Source organism: Fistularia commersonii, chromosome 21 (assembly GCF_037954325.1).
Source record: "Fistularia commersonii isolate RoL2024-O1a breed Wild chromosome 21, RoL_Fcom_v1.0, whole genome shotgun sequence".
NCBI classification, from domain to species: domain Eukaryota; kingdom Metazoa; phylum Chordata; class Actinopteri; order Syngnathiformes; family Fistulariidae; genus Fistularia; species Fistularia commersonii.
The window spans coordinates 584,921-602,318 of record NC_141304.1 but is presented as its reverse complement, the minus strand read 5'-3'; the positions used below and the strand labels follow the sequence as shown (position 1 = coordinate 602,318).

Sequence of the window (17,398 nt, the reverse complement as noted above, 5' to 3'; positions counted from 1 at the left end):
GCCAAACATGGCACCTTCACCGGGCACATACTCTTTCATTAATGCCCTCAGATGCCTCATAGCAAGACGGGGTCAGGTCCAGGAACTGAGCTCTGATAATGGAACAGATGTCATTGGAGCAACTGAGAACAGCCAATGAGCAGTGGGTTGGAAATGTACTTCTTCAGAAAGGGATAAAGTGGACCTTGAACCCCCCTGCTCTCGCACACCTTGGAAGGTCCTGAGAAAGGCTGATTTGACCAGTCCATAAAGTGCTTCATTCTACAGCAGCCATGGATAAAGAAGGCCAGAGTTTTTGACGGAGCTGCCTTGTATGCTCGCAGGCGATAGAAACCGGTCCAGGACATGTCTGGCCTGTTCCTGAAGAGGCGGGTCAAAGACGACACGCCTCCGCTGCAAGAGATGGTCAGGGGTGAATAGAGACCTTGTCCCAGGAGGCATTGTGCTGCTAGTGGACAACCCCGCCACCATGTAACTCTTGGCCCACGGGAAGAGTCCCGCAAACAGAAGGGGCTTTGTGCCTCAGGTGCACATTAAACCCGCCGCCTCTGCCGATACGTCGTGGAAGGATTTCTTTTGTCTTTGCGTTTTCCCCGGCTCACAAACCCCTCTGACGTTCACTCGCGGATCTGATTCCAGCTTCTCGCCAAGAGGCAGGACGACGTATGAACTGTTGAACAAATTCAGGAACTCGAGTGATGGAACTGCACTCTTTCATGTCTCAACTTGTGTAATCATGTGAACCTAATAGTTAGGCGGCCGAGGCGAAGGAGCCATCTTCCGCCCTATGGACGACGATCACCATGACTTGATATTGATTATTGTTTTTATTATATTATAGTTATTGTCTTTTTTTGGGGGGGGGTGGGGTCACCTTGGCTGAACCTCTGAAAGTATCCAAACCGCACCCTTGTTGACCAGGACTAGTACAACCAGTACTCATTCCCTTCCCGTCGACTCACTCTTCTCTTTAGGGGAACGGAAAGAGAGCGACCTCACGGACACGCGCACCGTCATCCGTGCACACCTGATGGGAGGGGGGGGGGCTCACACTGACTTTAGCATTCATTCAGGCTTTTTCTGCAGGAGCAACACTGGACCAGAGGAAGGGAGGGAGGGGGAGAAGACAGAGGGAGGGGATAGAGAGCGAGAGGGAGGGAAGAGGGAGGGAAGGAGGGAGGAAAGAGGGAGGGAAAGAGGGAGGGAAGGAGGAGGAAAGAGGGAGGGAGCTCCTGCAGAAGGACGAGTGTTGTTTGTTTCCCCGGCAGCTCGGAGCTCCGCAGACCGAACGTGAGCGGGTTCCGTCCGGTTCTCCGCCGATGCAGAGGAGGCCGCCGCGCCCGTGTCCGCGTCCGCGTCCGCGTCCACGCCCACGCCCGCGCCCGCGCCCGCCGCTCGGACGCGCCGCGGAGCCGCGGAGCCGCCGCCGCCGGTTCCCGCCCGCCCGCCCGGAGCGCCGGTTCCCGCCCAGGGTTCGCCATGTCGTCCCAGGCCCGCGCGAAGAAGGACAAAGAGATCATCGCCGACTACGAGACCCAAGTCAAAGGTGCGTGCGCGTGCGCGTGCGCCCCCTCCCCTTCCCCGCTATTGCGTAACTTTACCGCCTCACTTTGCCTCCTCGAGCGCGCTCTTTGTGCGGGGTTGTGCGGGGCGGGTGTGTACATATATGTGTGTGTGTGTGTGTGTGAGAGAAATGCAGCGTCATCGAACCTCCGGTTCCGGTGCACGCGCCTCCGCACGCAGAGCACCCCGGTGGGTCCCACGACCCGCCCGGTGTCTCTGCGTGGGAGGAGTCCTGATGCTCGTCCACGCAGCGGCGTGACTCCAGCAGACCCGAGAAGGTCACGGCGGCGGTGGAGGCCATCAATAATGCAGCGCGTCTGCATCAATTATCCAGCAGGAGAGGGTTCTCCTGTCTGCAGGACCAGCTGGGACCAGGAGGACCTCGCAAGACCAGGACCAGAACCTCAGAGCCGCCACCTTGCACAACCAGAACCCTGCAGAACCACCACCCTGGAGAACCTGCAGAAGCTGCAGAAGCTTCTCCGTTCCCAGTCAGATGTTGGATGTTTGGGTTCCTGAGGAGTTGACCTCTGACCTTCTCTCCGCCGCTCCCACTTCCTGTTTGGGTTGGCGATCGATCGCCGATCGATCGTTTGGATCCTGGACCGCGGGAAGGCGTCGGGCGGTTTGGTTCTTGGACCGGGAGGGACCTCCAGCCTGCAGGACCAGCAGGAACCTGGTTTTCAAAAGCAGGAGGAGGTTCGGGGAAGGAGGACCAGGAGAGAAGATCCTGGCCCACCTCCGTCCGTCTCGTCCATTTTGAAGAGGTTTTGAAGGCGACACCTTGACGTTCGATTGGCTCTGACTCGGCGTCCGTGGCCTCTGATTGGCCGACGGCGGGTCTGGAGCGTCACCTCAGCCTGCTGTGAGAAGATCCAGCATGGAGGTCCACTAAGCATTAACATGTAGCTCAGGATCTTCATCTCCTGGCTCCGGCTCTTTCACCAGATCCTGGCACCACCGCGCTCGCAGCGAGAGGCTTTCGGAGGTCTTCAGGAAAACGTGAGCGTCTTCTCCCGCCTCCTGATGTCCTCCATCCTCCCGATCATCTCCGTCTTCTTCTGGCGCAGGAGCTTGAATCATTCATCGTTTGGGTCGGGGGCTAAAAATAGCCCCGGCAGGAAAGCAGATGCAAATGCGAGCGTTTGATGTCGAAGCCACGAAGCGTCCGACCGGTTCGGGTCTTCACCTCGGAGGAGGCGGAGCCAGTTCCACGCCGCTCCCGGAGAGGCTCCGCCCCCTGGTCCAGACTCCGCCCCTTGATCCAGACTCCGCCCCCTTCGATCCACCAGATAGATCGGCGTTATTTGACGAACGCGATTAAAAATCGATGGATGATATTAAAGCCGGGAGATGAACGCGATCGAACGTCCTCGGAGAGATTCGATCGATCGATCGGCTCCTCGCAGAAATCGATCGGATCAGAATCGATAACTCTGAGCGGCGGCGGTGAAGCTCCTCCAGCCAGGAGGACCTTCTTGGACCAGGAGGATATCTCGGACGGGAACCAAGATATCTGAGATCTCCAAACCCCCTTTGGAGCGTTCCACTGAGATGGTCCTGTGTGTGTGGTGAAAGCGTGAAGGTCCTCCTCGCTGGAGGACCTTCACGCTTTCCAGGCCGTCGGAGGAGAAGAAACCACAGACATCCAGCAGAAGAATGTCTGGAACTTCTCCCTCAGCACAATGCCTCCTCGCAGCGTGACCCATTTTACATTTTTTCCGTGCCGTCTGCTGCAATAACCCGGCGTGCACATCATGCGCACGTGTTCTGACCCCCCACCACCACCAACACACACACACACACACACACACACACACACACACACACACACATGCAGAGCAGACAAATGCACTGTGACGTCCACTTCCATCCATCTACCGAAGCTTCTTTTATTGTCTTTTTTTGGCGCTCCGGCTGATCTCCTCCTCCACCCTCGATGGTCTCCAACCTCCTCAGAGATCCGTAATCAGCTGGTGGAGCAGTTCAGATGTTTGGAGCAGCAGTCGGAGTCGCGGCTGCAGCTTCTGCAGGACCTGCAGGAGTTCTTCAGGAGGAAGGCGGAGCTCCAGCTGGAGTTCTCCAGGAGCCTGGACAAGCTGGCCGAGCGCTACTCCGCCAAGATCCGGGCCTCCAAAGAGCACCAGCACTTCAAGTGAGTCGGGCGGTGGAAGCCCATTGGACGCCGATCAGCGTGTGTGTGTGTGTGTGTGTGTGTGTGTGTGTGTGTGTGTGTGTGTGTGTGAGACGGGGGGGTACGAATGCAAAAGGAAATGACCTGAAATGAATCCAGGGCCGAGGAGGCTCGCGGCCCCCGGGCTGCTGTGTGTGTGTGTGTGTGTGTGTGTGTGTGTGTGTGTGTGTGTGTGTGTGTGTGTGTGTGTTTCCCAACTAGGTCACCCCCCCCCCCCTTCATGCCCGCCCCGTCTTTTCTACATTTGGTTTCCGCTCTGTGATGGTGAACCTTGCTAATAAACCCCCCTGGACACCACCTGGGCTTGTTGTTGGAGATGTTCCACCTTCGCTCCCTGGAAGGAGAACCTCCCCGACCATCACCGCCACCTTGGGACGTAGACAACTGGAGCGTCCCCAGAGGAGGGAGGACCTCCCCAACCCCCCGCCGCCGCCCTGAAGATATTCATGTTGCATGACTTCCCTGCCGGCGTCCCAGATTCCCGCCCGTCAAGTGTAATGGCCGTCACGCTATCTGCCTCCACCGACCTTCTGGGCGTTCTTCACGCCGCCTCCAGGAGAAGCTCCCATGTTTGTCCGATCCATCAGGAAGTGACTGGTCCTCGACGGTCCAATCGGGAACCAAGATATCGGAGATCTCCAAACCTCCTTTGGAGCGTTCCGCTGAGATGGTCCTGTGTGTGTCCGTTCATGACGTGTTCTCTCCGGGCTTCCAGGAAGGACCAGAACCTGCTCTCCACGGTGAACTGCTGGTACTTGGTGCTGGACCAGACGCGTCGGGAGAGCCGTGACCACGCCACCCTCAGCGACATCTACAACAACAACGTGATTGTGCGCCTGGCTCACGTGGGCGAGGACGTCATCAGGCTTTTCAAAAAGGTCAGAGATGGAATGGAGGCTGGATCTTGACCTCCGTCCGCAGGAAACCGCGTTCTTCAGGCCTCCCTTGGATGTCCATGTTCTCCAGTCTTGTTCTTGAGGCTCTCAGATCACCTCCTGCCCCCGTCCCACATATCCGTAGAACATCTTCTGGTTCTATCTCTGCTGGTGTGGAAGTTCTGACCCGGGTTCTTCTCCACCCCCTGCAGAGTAAAGACATCGGTGTCCAGATGCACGAGGAGTTGGTGAAGGTCACCAACGAGCTGTACACGGTAAGTCCACCGCCGGTTCTTCTCTGCTCGCTCAGATCCGATCCAGCTTTTGCGGTCGGTGACCTTCGGTACCTCGAGCAGGTCCGCCTGTTCTTCTCGCCACATCTTTGTCAGCGTCGGGTTCTCCACCTTCTGTTCTCGGTTCTTCATTCTGTTCTGCCTCTCCGTACTCTGGTGTCCTTCACCCCGTTCTGCATTTGGAGGCACGTTTCTTCCGGATCTGCCTGGATTTCTTGGAGGCCGCCTTCCTCCCTGCTCCTCCTTGTACGATACGCGTCCGTCGCGAGTCCAGGTTGCTAGGAGACCATATCAGAAGGTGAAGGGAGAAGGTCCGGCTCTGCTGTAGATGCAGGTTTCTAGTGGAGGTGCTGTGAACGGTTTCTTCCCGTCGGGGCCGAAGGTCCGGACTCGTCCGGGACCTTCAGGACCCGACAGGCCCATCAGTGGGTCCTGGAGAGCAGGTTCGGATCCAAACCCTGGAGGAGGAGCCTCAGCCAGCTGATGTTCAGCGGCGCCTTCAATCAAACCGCCGTAGCGCAAAAGCGTGAAGGCTGATCTTCCAGATCCTCCTTCTTCTCTGATAGTCCAGACCCGAGATCCTGGTTCCGTTTGTTTTTTTTGAGGCACCTGTAAGAAGCAGGAGGTCAGACGACCCGGGCTGATGCCGTCACCTTCTCCACCAGGTGATGAAGACCTACCACATGTACCACACCGAGAGCCTGAGCGCCGAGAGCAAGCTGAAGGAGGCGGAGAAGCAGGAGGAGAAGCACATCGGCAAGGCGGTGGACGTCGGCGCCGGCCTGCTGCGCTACGGCCACGACGAGCGTCCGCAGCGCAGGAGCTCCGTCAAGAAGATGGAGAAGATGAAGGAGAAGGTTTGTGTTTGCGTCGCTCTGGAAGCCTCGGCCGGCGCTGACCCGTCGTATCTGCGTTCCTCCGGTTCCTCCGCAGAGACAGGCCAAGTACTCCGAAAATAAACTCAAGTGCACCAAGGCGCGGAACGACTACCTTCTCAACCTGGCGGCCACCAACGCCCTGGTGGCCAAGTACTACATCCACGACGTTTCGGACATGATCGACGTGAGTAAACGCCCGACGTCGGAACCCCGCGGAGCACCTGGACCTTCAAGATCTCTAAACTCTTCCAGCAGTGCTGCGACCTGGGCTACCACGCTAGCTTAGCGCGCACCATGAGGACCTACCTGTCGGCGGAGTACAGCCTGGAGACCTCCCGGCACGAGGGTTTGGATCTGCTGGAAGGAGCGGTGGACGCCATGGACATCAGAGGGGATAAGATGAAGTTCATGGACACTCACTGCCAGATCTTCTGTCCGCCGGCGCGCTTCGACTACCAGCCTCACATGGGCGACGAGGTGAGCCGCCGGAGAAGCGAGGTTCGCTTTCCTCGACCCCCGACCTCATCCCGTTCGTTTGAGCTCCTCCAGGTGTGCCAGGTGAGCGCCCAGCAGCCCGTCCAGACCGAGCTTCTGATGCGCCACCACCAGCTGCAGTCCCGACTGGCCACGCTGAAGATCGAGAACGAGGAGGTGAGCTCTGCCCGAGATGAAAAACCGCGGCAGGAAATGAACCGCCTTATCGGACGATCCGGGCGACGGGAGCGAGGAAATAACGAACAGCTCCTATCCGATCTTTGAGACGTCCTAAAAATACAGAAGCGTCTGAAGCCGCCTCGGTGAAGATAAGCCGCGACTGTCTCCTGCGAGCAGCAGGAGGTCCGCTTACTCTCAGCCTCGCCATTTCAGCTCCCGACTACCAAAACAACAGGAAGGCCTTTTCAAGCGGCTGCTTCAAATGTACATATGGGAAAAACGTAATGGCTCTGCAGCCGCGTTAAAATACTAATAATAGTCATTCATTTATTTATAAAGGTTGAGACGGACACTCCCGAGAGCCGATGGATCGGAATCGTAGCTTGTTGTCCGTTCGCGCCTCCTCGGAGTCCTGCGAGGTCCAAAAACATGCAGGAAGTTCATGGGAACCCCCAAAATATCTGGATGTGTGAATGAGAAGGTGAATGTGGACGTGTGGATCAGAAGCAGAATTGCTATCTAAAAGCGTATTCAACTATTGTTTTTTCTGGACTATTAGGCGCACCTGAATACAAGCCGCAGCGGCTACAAATAACTAAATAAATCCATGGAAAGGCCGCACTTGTCCAGAAGCCGCAGTTGTAACATGAGATATTTACACACAAGCATTTTAATCCATCCACACCGGTAGCATTTACAAATACGTCTTGGAAACGCTTTTTTCCGAACAGCGGCCGGAACACGGTCGAGGAAACAGGTGAATAATAAATAAGGAAAAGTCGATTGTCCTCCTCCAGCTGACGGCTAAAACCGCTCAAGTCGAAGTCTTGAATCGAACGGCCTCGGAATTTCGGGCTCGTTTCATCGGTCCGATGTGTTCAGGCGCGTTAGCACGATCCATAAATTAGCAGCATGCTTGTTTGAGCCGCGCCGTTCAGAGTGTTTGGAAAAAAGTAGCTTGTAGTTTGGAAATGTGGCCCTGCGGTCGACCGGTGACGGGTCAAGGATGAACCCTGCCTCCCGCCCAATGACAGCAGGGAGAGTATGAATTATGTATTCATATATTAAGGCGCTTGTCATCGAGGTGCTGCTCAAAGGAGGATGTCGGAGTAGGACACGGTAAAATGGAAAATCATTCACTTGTTGTGTATTCATGTAGTCACGGACGCCTCGGGGTTCTGGGTTCCAATTAACCTCCTTTCAACGGTACTGCCCCCGCTGTAAATGCACCCTTTAGAAGTACAGAAGTAAAATTCCTCTAGTTCAGGAGGACATGTCGACGGCATTCTGGTAGCTGCCGTCCGTTGTGGTTGTCCTTGGTCCTCAGAGGCTTCCAGTCCCTTCACTCAAATGAGGAGTGGCTTGTCCATCTTGACTCCTCACCCCTGCTTCATATGGTTTACGTGCCAGGTGAGGAAGACTCTGGACGCCACCATGCAGACCCTCCAGGACATGCTGACGGTGGAGGACTTTGACGTTTCGGACGCCTTTCAGCACAGCCAGTCCACGGAGTCCGTCAAATCCGCCTCTTCTGACTCCTACATGAGCAAGGCCAGCATCTCAAAGAGAAGGTCCAATCAGCAGGAGACGGAGGGCTTCTACTTCACCGTGAGCCGCCGGCCGGACCGTCGGGGTGGGAGGCTCTTGGGTCGGACAACTGGCTCTACAACTGTCGCTCCTCTTGTCCGCAGAAGTACAAGGAGTACTTGAATGGCAGCAACCTGATCGTCAAACTTCAGGCCAAACACGACCTTCTGAAGCAGACGCTCGGAGAGGGTGAGAACCTTTCAGTAGAACCGTTGGAGTTTCGAAGCCGCGGTGTTTGTTTCGACCAACGATCGACGGATATAGAGTTCGTCGAAGAGTGAAGTCGTCCCTCGATGGGAATGGGAGGGTGGGACGATGTGACCCAAGAGCAGGAGTTTGTGCCACAACAAACAAATCTGGCTCCTCTAGGAGTCCAGACCTGAAGGTGGCTCATCGTCTAATGTGCGATCCATCGCCGCCGATTATTTGTTGTGGTTTGTAGTCACCTGGTCAATACTTTGTCCCGCTGAGATACAACCACGTGGACCATCTGACGTAAGGGAGGTTCTGCTCAAGTACACCGGCGGTACTTCATGTACTTCACCATCACCGTCTTCTGACCCCTGTTAGATTTATGCGAGAAGCCTTCCTGAGTCAGTGCAGAAATCCTGAAGATGTTGTTGTTGTTGTTGGGATCGCAGCCTCTGCTGCTGCGTGCAGGAATCACGTGCTCGTGACCGAGGGAAGGAACAGGAAGCTGCTTCACACATGACAGGACGCCTGAACAATCCCTTCTGACTGACTGATCAAAGGGGGGCTCAGTTGTTAGTGTACAGCCCGATGTGGCCCATAATGTGAGCTCTTATGTAACCACCACAGACCGGCGCCCCCCCGCCCGGCTCTTGTTGCCCCTGGATGCATTTCCACTCTGCCTGCCCCCTTCGGGGGGGACGGGGACGGGGACGGGGGGGGGGGTTGTGCTCTTGTACTGTTGCCACGGCGACTGCTGAATGACCGCCACTTGGCAGCGAGGCGAAGCGCAGCCATGTTGCTCGCCCCATTCAGCCTCTCTGAATGGATGCCCGTTTTCTCCTCGCGGCCCCTTTCGGCCTCCATCTGGCCGGCGCGCCGACACCGCCGGCGGTGGAGCGTAAATCCAGCCGCTCCTAATTCAGCCCGTTTCTCTTTTTTTTTTCAGGGGAGAGGGCTGAATATGGAACCGCAAGGTAAGAGGACAGTGACAAGAGGCTGACTTTAGTAGGCCCCGGTGCGTAAGACCCTTCCCTTCGTGTCCCTGGACATGCCAGTAATGAGATCAGTGTTCGGGAATAGAAGTTATTCCGCCCCTGCAGGTCACGGGGGCGCCTCCGGGCACTAATCTGTAAAAGTATGGTAAGATATTACATGCCAGCGAGACGGGCCGCCATTGTACCCGACGGTTCAGGCGGCACCCCGTGAACAAACGCAGTCACGAGTCCTGGCGGTCGTTATTAAACGACATCTTATTCAATCGTGGTACTCATGACTCGGGTTTGGCCTCCGACGGTCAAATCTAAAACTCATGGTTTTCTGCTACGGAGAGAAGGACTCTGCCTCTCCGGTACAAAACAAGACTTTTCCCAGAAAATGTAAACGCGTGACAGATGTTTCTGATTACCGGAGCGGGTCCAGAACAAGGGAATTTGGCCCCGATTCAGGTGACACTCATTGGCGCTGGTTAATTACACAACTATTACAAGTTTCCGCTCCGCTGCCGACTTGATGGAAGCGGCCCCGTTTTCTCCTCCCTTCTATTTTCATTTTATTTGTCAGAGCCAAAAGAAAGCGAACCCCCGAGGAGGAGACGCTTTGCATCAGATTAAGCTAAAAGATAGCTGTTAGTCCCTACGTGTTTTTTCGGCCTCTACCAAATGCGGTGAAGGCAGCGTAGCCTGCTGCCTTGTATCCAGCTGGATGTTGACACTCGCCCGCTACTCACGTACCGCAGTACTCCCTGCGCCTTGCTAGCACTCCACCCGAAGTCGCTGAGTCCCGCACCCGCGGCGATGTCCTAATACTTCGGAACAAATGTCAACTGCATTATTGATAATCACCATGTACCAACTGTACGCCCCCACACTCTCCCCAGGCCCCCCACACTTCCCCCCAAACCCCAGAGAATGCGGAAGTCTAGACCTCGCTCCGTTTTTAACCATAAGCTGTTTAACGGCAATATGGAGGCCTTCATCCAGGTATTGGCGCATATGTGGTGTTTGTCTAACTGGCTCCCCGCCGGCAGTCCTGGGGGTGGGAGGGGATGGAGGGGGGTTTCCTGTCTCTGACCGCTCTTCGACACCCGTGTTGGCTGGTTCTGGCGAATTTGGACCCGGTTCGGTTCCTTCGCGGGGTCCAGATTTTGCCCCCTGTCTAATGAATTCGGCTCGTAATGAACGCGATCCTCCAAAACCAAGAAGACAGGAGCACGGGGGACGAAGTACCCTGAACGCAAAGGCGACCGGCAATGCGAGCAGCTTTCGACCTTCAGCCTCCGGCCGTTTTCAGGGAGCCGCTGGTCGTCCGATGTAGCCAACCCCTCGTTTTCCTCTGCCCCCACCCAGACATTCATTCGGACATACCTTACGAGGTAGACTAAATTCGGGCGGGCCTAAAACTGAGCGGAGTCTCCCCTCCGAGTGGAAGCAGTCTTAGATGCCCTTTACCCCTTCCACCCTTCCCCCCCGTACCTCACCCTTTCGGTGGCGCTGATGCTGATGCTTTTTTCTCAGGCCAGGCCTCCTCTGTCTCTTGTCTTTCTCACTAACCTGTTGTGGTTGTTGTCGCCTCTCCTCCTCTGTCTCCGTACCGCTCTCCGCCCAGGGGAAGAAGGAATGTCCGTGCCAGGACGCAGGTACTCTTTGTCTGATGGCTGGGTGGGCTTCGTCTTGGGTTTGCTAACCGCCAGCTCTGTGCTGCCGCCCTGATAACTCCTGATGTTTGAAAATGTTGTAACCCCGGCGGTGCCACCACTAACACCAGGTTCTGCCGTTTGGTGTCACGCCGTAAATCTAATATCAGAAACACGATTGCGATCGCCTGTCGTGTTAAAACTGTCGGTCACACGACCGCTTGTGTTCTTCGCCGGCCTCCGATAATCCCCGTTTCGATCTGACCGGCAGGACTCGGGCCAGCCCATACCGGTGGTGGTGGAGAGCTGCATCCGCTACATCAACCTGTACGGTAGGTTCGCCTCCACGACCTTCTACGTCACATCGGGCGACAAGCCGAGCTGCTCCCAAGTGCTCAACAGGAGGCGGTCCGGTATCAAAAGTATGTTCCCGGGCATTTGTTCAGTGTCCTGACAGCACCGCCTAGTGCAGGGAGGCTGCGGCTTTACCCTGCCGCCCCTTCGGCCTCTTTGGGTCTTCAGGGTGTACTCCTGCACCAGGCGCTCGGACCGCTCCTTTGAAAGATGACCGGCAGCCGATCGAGCAGTTGATCCAGGCCCAGATTCTGAAAACATGCAGAACTCTCAACTTGTTCCCGATCTCTGTTTTCACATCCGTTTCCCGTCCACAGGCCTGCAGCAGCAGGGCATTTTCCGAGTTCCGGGGTCGCAGGTCGAAGTCAACGACATTAAAAATGCATTTGAAAGAGGTGAGTCTGAACCGCCAAATGGTTTTGTTTCCCCCGGAACCCGCAACGGCGTCTTAAGTGCAGGTGGAGAGTGAGGGGTTTTTCGATGCGGCTTGTCGTTCGATGGAGGTTTCAACCATTGGCATGAATAAAACAAGAGGTGGCCTGCAGGAGTCCAAGCCGGATGATTCTGAGGTTCTTTGAATTGGTGGCGCTCTAGGAGAAGATCCACTGGTGGACGATCAGACGGATCACGACATCAACTCGGTGGCGGGGGTTCTCAAGCTCTACTTCAGGGGGCTGGAAAATCCGCTGTTCCCGAAAGAGCGTTTCCTGGACCTCATCTTCACCACCAGTGAGCTCCCTGTCGGTGAACCGTCAGCAGACCTGAAGCCGGAGGGGGCTCTGTGACCTATCTGCTGCTCTTTCCGTCCGGTTTCAGAGCTGGACTCCGGGGCCGAGCGAGCTCACCACCTCCAGCAGATCACGGCGGCCCTGCAGAGGCCCGTGGTCATCGTCATGAGATACCTCTTCGCCTTTCTCAACCAGTAAGTTCCCCGGCCGCCGGCTCGACGTGGATCGTGACCCTGACCTCCGCTCACGGTCGCTTCTCCAGTCTGTCCCAGTACAGTGACGAGAACATGATGGACCCCTACAACCTGGCCATTTGCTTCGGCCCCACCTTGATGCCCATCCCGGAGGACCAGGACCCCGTGGCCTGCCAGGCGCACGTCAACGAGGTCATCAAGACCATCATCGTTCACCACGAGGCCATCTTCCCCCCGACGCACGAGCTGGAGGGTCCCGTGTACGAGAAGTGCATGGCGGGAGGCGAGGACTACTGGTAAACTCCGTTACCATGCTCTGATCAGATGTTCATGAAGGCAACGTCTGGGATCGCTCCTCGAAACCCCACGAATGGGTTTTACTCTTCTCCCCAATTGTCTTATTACGTCCCCGATGCCCTTTATATGAGTCGGAGGTTTCTTCATCTTAAAGTCGGAGATACCTCCCAACTGTGTGAAGAAAAATCCCACAGTGGCTTGGTTCTTGGTGTCCAGAAGCCTCTGCTGAGGGGACTGGAGGTCTTTGTTACTCAAACTTTTTTTTTTCATTTTGGCGTCAAAGACATGAATAATGGATTTGGATGATTTCATCCACCAGGCCATTTGAAAAAAAGCACTCTAGAACAGAGGGGTTTCAGTTTGTATCCCGGAGGCATACATGTCATCCTCGCCGGCCTCGTCGTCCCTGACGACCGGTCGGCCACGAGCTCACCGAGCGTCTTTGACCTCGAAATTCTGGATCCAAGCGAGAACCTCATTGGACTCCAATGAGATTTGGGTCGTCAGTCTTTATCGGTCCGAGTGCCAAAGGTCACGACCCTCATCTTCAGACATTCACTCATTCATGTTTTAAGGATGCCTTTCCTGTTTGTATTCCTGGTTCAAGTGAGAGCCCTCACAGCGAGCCCGGGGCCCTGGACGAGATAGACAACGGCACGGGACCCAACACGAGCGACGATGGTGAGCACCGGCGGGGTTTTTCGGTGCGGGCGGGGTTGGGGAGGAAGAGATGTGACGCGGGTGCCGTTTGCCACTTCAGAGCTGGAGCAGATCGAGGCCATAGCCAAGTTCGACTACATGGGCCGAAGTCCCCGTGAGCTTTCCTTCAAGAAAGGGGCGTCCCTGTTGCTGTACCTGCGGGCCTCCCAGGACTGGTGGGAGGGCCGGCACAACGGCGTGGACGGGCTGATCCCACATCAGTATATCGTGGTACAGGATGTGTGAGTAGGATGCCGCTCCATGCGGGAAGTCAAAAGTAACGAGGTATCCTTAGTAACTACTGAGCAGGTCCGGATCGGTATGTCTAGTTTTAGACCTGTCCTTTTTGACCGACCAGTGATTTATAGTGAATATATTGGGAGACGGATGCTGGAATTGGAGCTGCCAGGCAAGAGGAAGACCTGGAGGAAGACCAAAGAGAAGATTTATGGATGTAGTGAGAGAAGATATGAAGGTAGTTGGTGTGAGAGAGTAGGATCCAGAGAATTGGGTGAGATGGAGAAAGTGGACTCGCCGTGGCGACACCTGACGGGAAAAGCCGAAAAAAGAAGAAGAAGTGATTTTAAAACAAAAGTGCCAAGAAGAGTACTTTAGGTGCTCAGTGAGGACGGTGTTCTTGAAACCCCAACCCAGGACATACTGGAAGTACCGCCTTGGCACCTCCAAAAGTTGTATGCCTGTGTGCCTGAAGGTGGCAGGTCAGAGCAAATGCTCTGCAGTACTCCCCTAACTCTGTGCTCTTCTATCTGGATTAGAGATGATGCATTCCCTGAGGGCGTCCAGAGGGTCGACAGCGAGGTGGGCAGCGGTTACCAAGATGACCGAGCCTCGTCCAGAAATGACTTTCAGTCTCATTGTGATCACGCCCTGGACCATCGTTTCGGAGCGGCGCTGGGAAGGTAGGAGAACGTCGGATGACAGATCGACCTTCCGGAACGGGAGGAAGTGGTCCAAATGAAATTTGTCTCTGACAGAGTGAGAGTCCGATCAGAGGGAGCAGCTCAGCGCCACAGGAACGGCGACTCCCACAGCCCCACCCGGTCCGATCAGCCACCCAGGGTCATACCGCGCCCCTGCAGCCCCCACAAAATGGCCGTCATCAGGGGTCCCAGTGACAGTCCGGAGAAGCGGCGTCTCACCACGTTCGGTGGCCAAGCCGACAGAAAGGCCTTCGCCGACTCCCACTCTCAGCGGTCGTCGCCAAGCACGACTCGCCACAAAAGCCTTGGAGACCACAAAGCACTGGAAGCAGAGGCGCTGGCTGAGGTGAGTGGCCGCAACGGAACCCGGGGCGGAATGGGATCGGATCCGATCGCTTCAGGTCAAATTTAAGAACCGATGTTCAGGGCTCTGAGCGTTTCCCCTGCAAGGTTCACATCGTGTAATGCAGGGGGTCGAGTTCTTTGTCTTTGGAGTCTCCATGTTGTCCTGCCTAGGTTCTCTTCGGGTTCTCTGCCTTCCTTCCCCGTGTCCAGAAGTGGTCGGCAGATTCACTGAAGTTGTCCGTCGGTGTGAATGAGAGAATGAATGCTAGGATGATCGACCCGTCTCGGTTACGGGCCTTGCATTCGCCCTGCGATGTTAGCCGGGACCGGCTCTACCCTCCGCGCCCGAGACTCATGAGTGAATGTTACCTGATTGGACTGAAAACCGTGTGCTGATCTTTGTCAGGACATCGAGAAGACGATGAATACGGCGCTCCACGAGCTGCGCGAGCTGGAGCGACAGAATGTAGCCAAACACGCCCCCGATGTGGTTCTGGACACCCTGGAGCCTCTGAAACACCCCGCCGGGGGTCAGGAGCTGCCCGGCAGCCCCCTGCACACCATGGTCATCAGGGACCCGGACGCCGCCCAGAGACGAAGCGGCAGCAGCTCCTCCTCCGAGACCATGACCACCTTTAAGCCGGCGCTGTCGGGGCGCAGACCCAGCGCCCCGCTCAGGCCACCGCCCGTCAGACCTGTCCGGCCCGCCCCGGTGCTCGGACAGGGTCAGGGGCCGCACCGCTCCAGCAGCTCCAGTTCCTCCGGCCTGGGCAGCCCGGGCATCACCCCCACCGACAGGCACTTCCCCAAAGCGCCGTCCCCGTCACCATCCACCTCCTCGTCATCCTCGGACAAACAAGCTATGTAGCCCCAGTTGGTCCCTGGACCACACTGTAGATACCCAGAGACTGGGACCAAAATCACTAGAAAAACAGACGCCAGGTCTGCAGGACAAATATTTATCACTAATCTCGTGCCCGGTCTTTCCCAGATTTCCCGTCGTGCCCCTTCCACCCTTTCGGACGCACTCACACCTCAGTTGGACAGTCCAACCAAGCTGTCGTGATCTGCGAGTGCAGTTCCTCTCATGGCCACAAGAGGCGCTGTTTCTCAGTGATGACCCTTAAAGTCCAGGATCAACTTTGGGGGGCTGAAGTTGATCAGGTTTGCCATTTGGACGTTAAAGAATACAAAGAGACAGCGCAAAGCGAAAGGTGAATCTGGACCCAACTGGGGTTCATCAGTGCTGAAGTGGAAGCTCAAACAGATCCAGAGAACCGTGACATGGTTCTGGTGTCCAAGACGCCCCGACATGCTGTACTAGAGACCTCGAGGTGCGGAAACCTGACCCATGACCTCTCAGAACAGGAAGGTACCCCACGTACCGAGAACAGATCTCCACGTGACCCTGCTTTGTGTGGGCTATATAACCCCTCTGGCGCCTCCCAGTGGTCCCTTAAAGAGATGGCGGGTGAAAGGAACCTTTCGAGTGCCGATAAAAGACACTTTGTCAAAATCAGCCCAGGAATTTGAGGGCACTTCATCTGTTTTTCTCTCTGAAAGGGAGTAAAAGAAAGACGAGATGAAGCCCTGGTTCAAACCAACCGCAGTCCTGCTGGGTTTGCATCGAGGTGACAACAAAAGCACAAACCAGCCCAAGAACCCCCTTGACCACTCTCTTTAGCCCGTCCAGCACCAACGCACAATGGAAACCTGTGTCTCTTCCTGCATCCATAAATTCCCGTCGTTCCTGCATGTCCTCGTTGTGTTGAGGGGGCTTATCTTAACACGGTACCGCCGAACATGTGGGACTTCGATGGTGCAGGTGACAGAAGAATTAACTGTGGGTAAAAAAAAAAAAAAAGAAACATATCAGTTCTGTAACTAATACTCGTAGAATCGGTTAGGGTAGCTTCCTCGGTTTAACAAAAAAAGATGAACAGGATCGGCGCACTAGTGAGTCAAGTCCTCGTCGACACCGCGTGGCTCGGTAGGGGTCGCGACCTGCTGCCGGGGAGCGACCTTGTGTTTTCATTCTGACCCTGTCGTACTAGAACCGTGACATAGCACATCGATGAAGCTTACATAATGTCTCGACCGCACATGGTGAGTTCAGGCGCCGTGGGTGTTTTCAAAGATCTCGTTTACTGTTGGTGCCGTTTCTCGTCCGTCTCATCGGGATAGTCCGCCTGTCTTCGACATGTTCTAGGTACCTTTGACTGAAAGTATACATACTGTTAAAGTATAACTGTACATTAACAATGTATAATAGGAACGGGGTAAATTATCATCTCTAGCCTGTAGATTTTCTAACTCATGACTCGAGCAAGTATTAAAAGACTATATCAGTGAAGTCTCTGGTTCATCTGTCCTGAATTGTCCAATGGGATGAGGGTGCGAACCCGGTTCAGTCCTCTTGTCAAGCCCTTCGCCGTGGACGACCACGTCATCGACCTCCCCATCGAGAGGCAATGCAGCTGCGCTGCAGTTTCCGAGGTGGCGGTCCGTGACCTCCAGAGGGCGACGTTGTCCTCCTGTGAGCTTCACCTCTTTGCGTCTCAGATAAGAAGCACAGTAAGTAGACACTGATGGCACAAGGAGGGTTCAGTTGTCAACAGGAAAAGCTGCTCCTCTGATTCTGAAGGGGCCTTGAATATTAATCCCTTATCCTCTCCATTGAAGCACGAGCGGAAGGCAGCCGACAGAACAGTCGGTTCCCAAGGCGGGGCAGAGAAATCACCGGTACGCCTCCGGCCATCGGAACATCCAAACGTCTGACGGTATCTTTATTTCGACAAAATATGAGCAAGGAAAGTGTAGAGTCAACAACAGTTTGCAAGAGCTGGTAGGAATCAAACAACTTTAGCAGTGCTCAAATGAAGCAGTGGTAAACAGGAGTCCATTGGAGTCAAATGGAATTAGGAGTCAACAAGAGCTAGCAGCGGTCAACAGGAGTTAGCAGTGGTCAACGA

The 17,398-nt window shown here is 55.5% G+C and overlaps 1 protein-coding gene across 4 annotated transcripts; it reads left to right on the top strand.

The window, feature by feature from the left end:
• Window positions 1-1,252: 1,252 nt before the first annotated feature.
• Window positions 1,253-16,779, top strand: LOC147221849 (SLIT-ROBO Rho GTPase-activating protein 3-like). 4 transcript variants are annotated; one of them, XM_086167781.1, is made up of 22 exons: window positions 1,253-1,546; window positions 3,523-3,718; window positions 4,473-4,635; window positions 4,845-4,907; window positions 5,591-5,782; window positions 5,859-5,987; window positions 6,059-6,280; window positions 6,353-6,454; window positions 7,868-8,065; window positions 8,149-8,233; window positions 9,183-9,210; window positions 10,841-10,871; window positions 11,140-11,200; window positions 11,540-11,617; window positions 11,817-11,951; window positions 12,039-12,144; window positions 12,213-12,440; window positions 13,049-13,122; window positions 13,202-13,382; window positions 13,917-14,060; window positions 14,136-14,427; window positions 14,833-16,779. In XM_086167781.1, the coding sequence occupies exons 1-22, from the start codon at window positions 1,480-1,482 to the stop codon at window positions 15,292-15,294; spliced, it is 3,237 nt and encodes a 1,078-aa protein (XP_086023907.1). In that variant the 5' UTR covers window positions 1,253-1,479; the 3' UTR covers window positions 15,295-16,779. The 4 variants fall into 4 exon arrangements, with proteins under 4 accessions (XP_086023907.1, XP_086023905.1, XP_086023906.1 ...); XM_086167779.1 differs by lacking the exon at window positions 10,841-10,871 and adding an exon at window positions 10,113-10,215; XM_086167780.1 differs by having other exon boundaries at window positions 6,056-6,280.
• The last annotated feature ends 619 nt before the right edge of the window (window positions 16,780-17,398 follow it).

Excerpts from the sequence above, each read along its gene's own strand:
- LOC147221849 (XM_086167778.1), top strand. The coding sequence starts at position 1,480 with ATGTCGTCCCAGGCCCGCGCGAAGAAGGACAAAGAGATCATCGCCGAC. Across the intron at positions 8,234-9,182 it reads GAAGCAGACGCTCGGAGAGG|GGGAGAGGGCTGAATATGGA; the intron begins GTGAGAACCTTT and ends TTTTTTTTTCAG. Across the intron at positions 13,123-13,201 it reads ACCCAACACGAGCGACGATG|AGCTGGAGCAGATCGAGGCC; the intron begins GTGAGCACCGGC and ends TTGCCACTTCAG.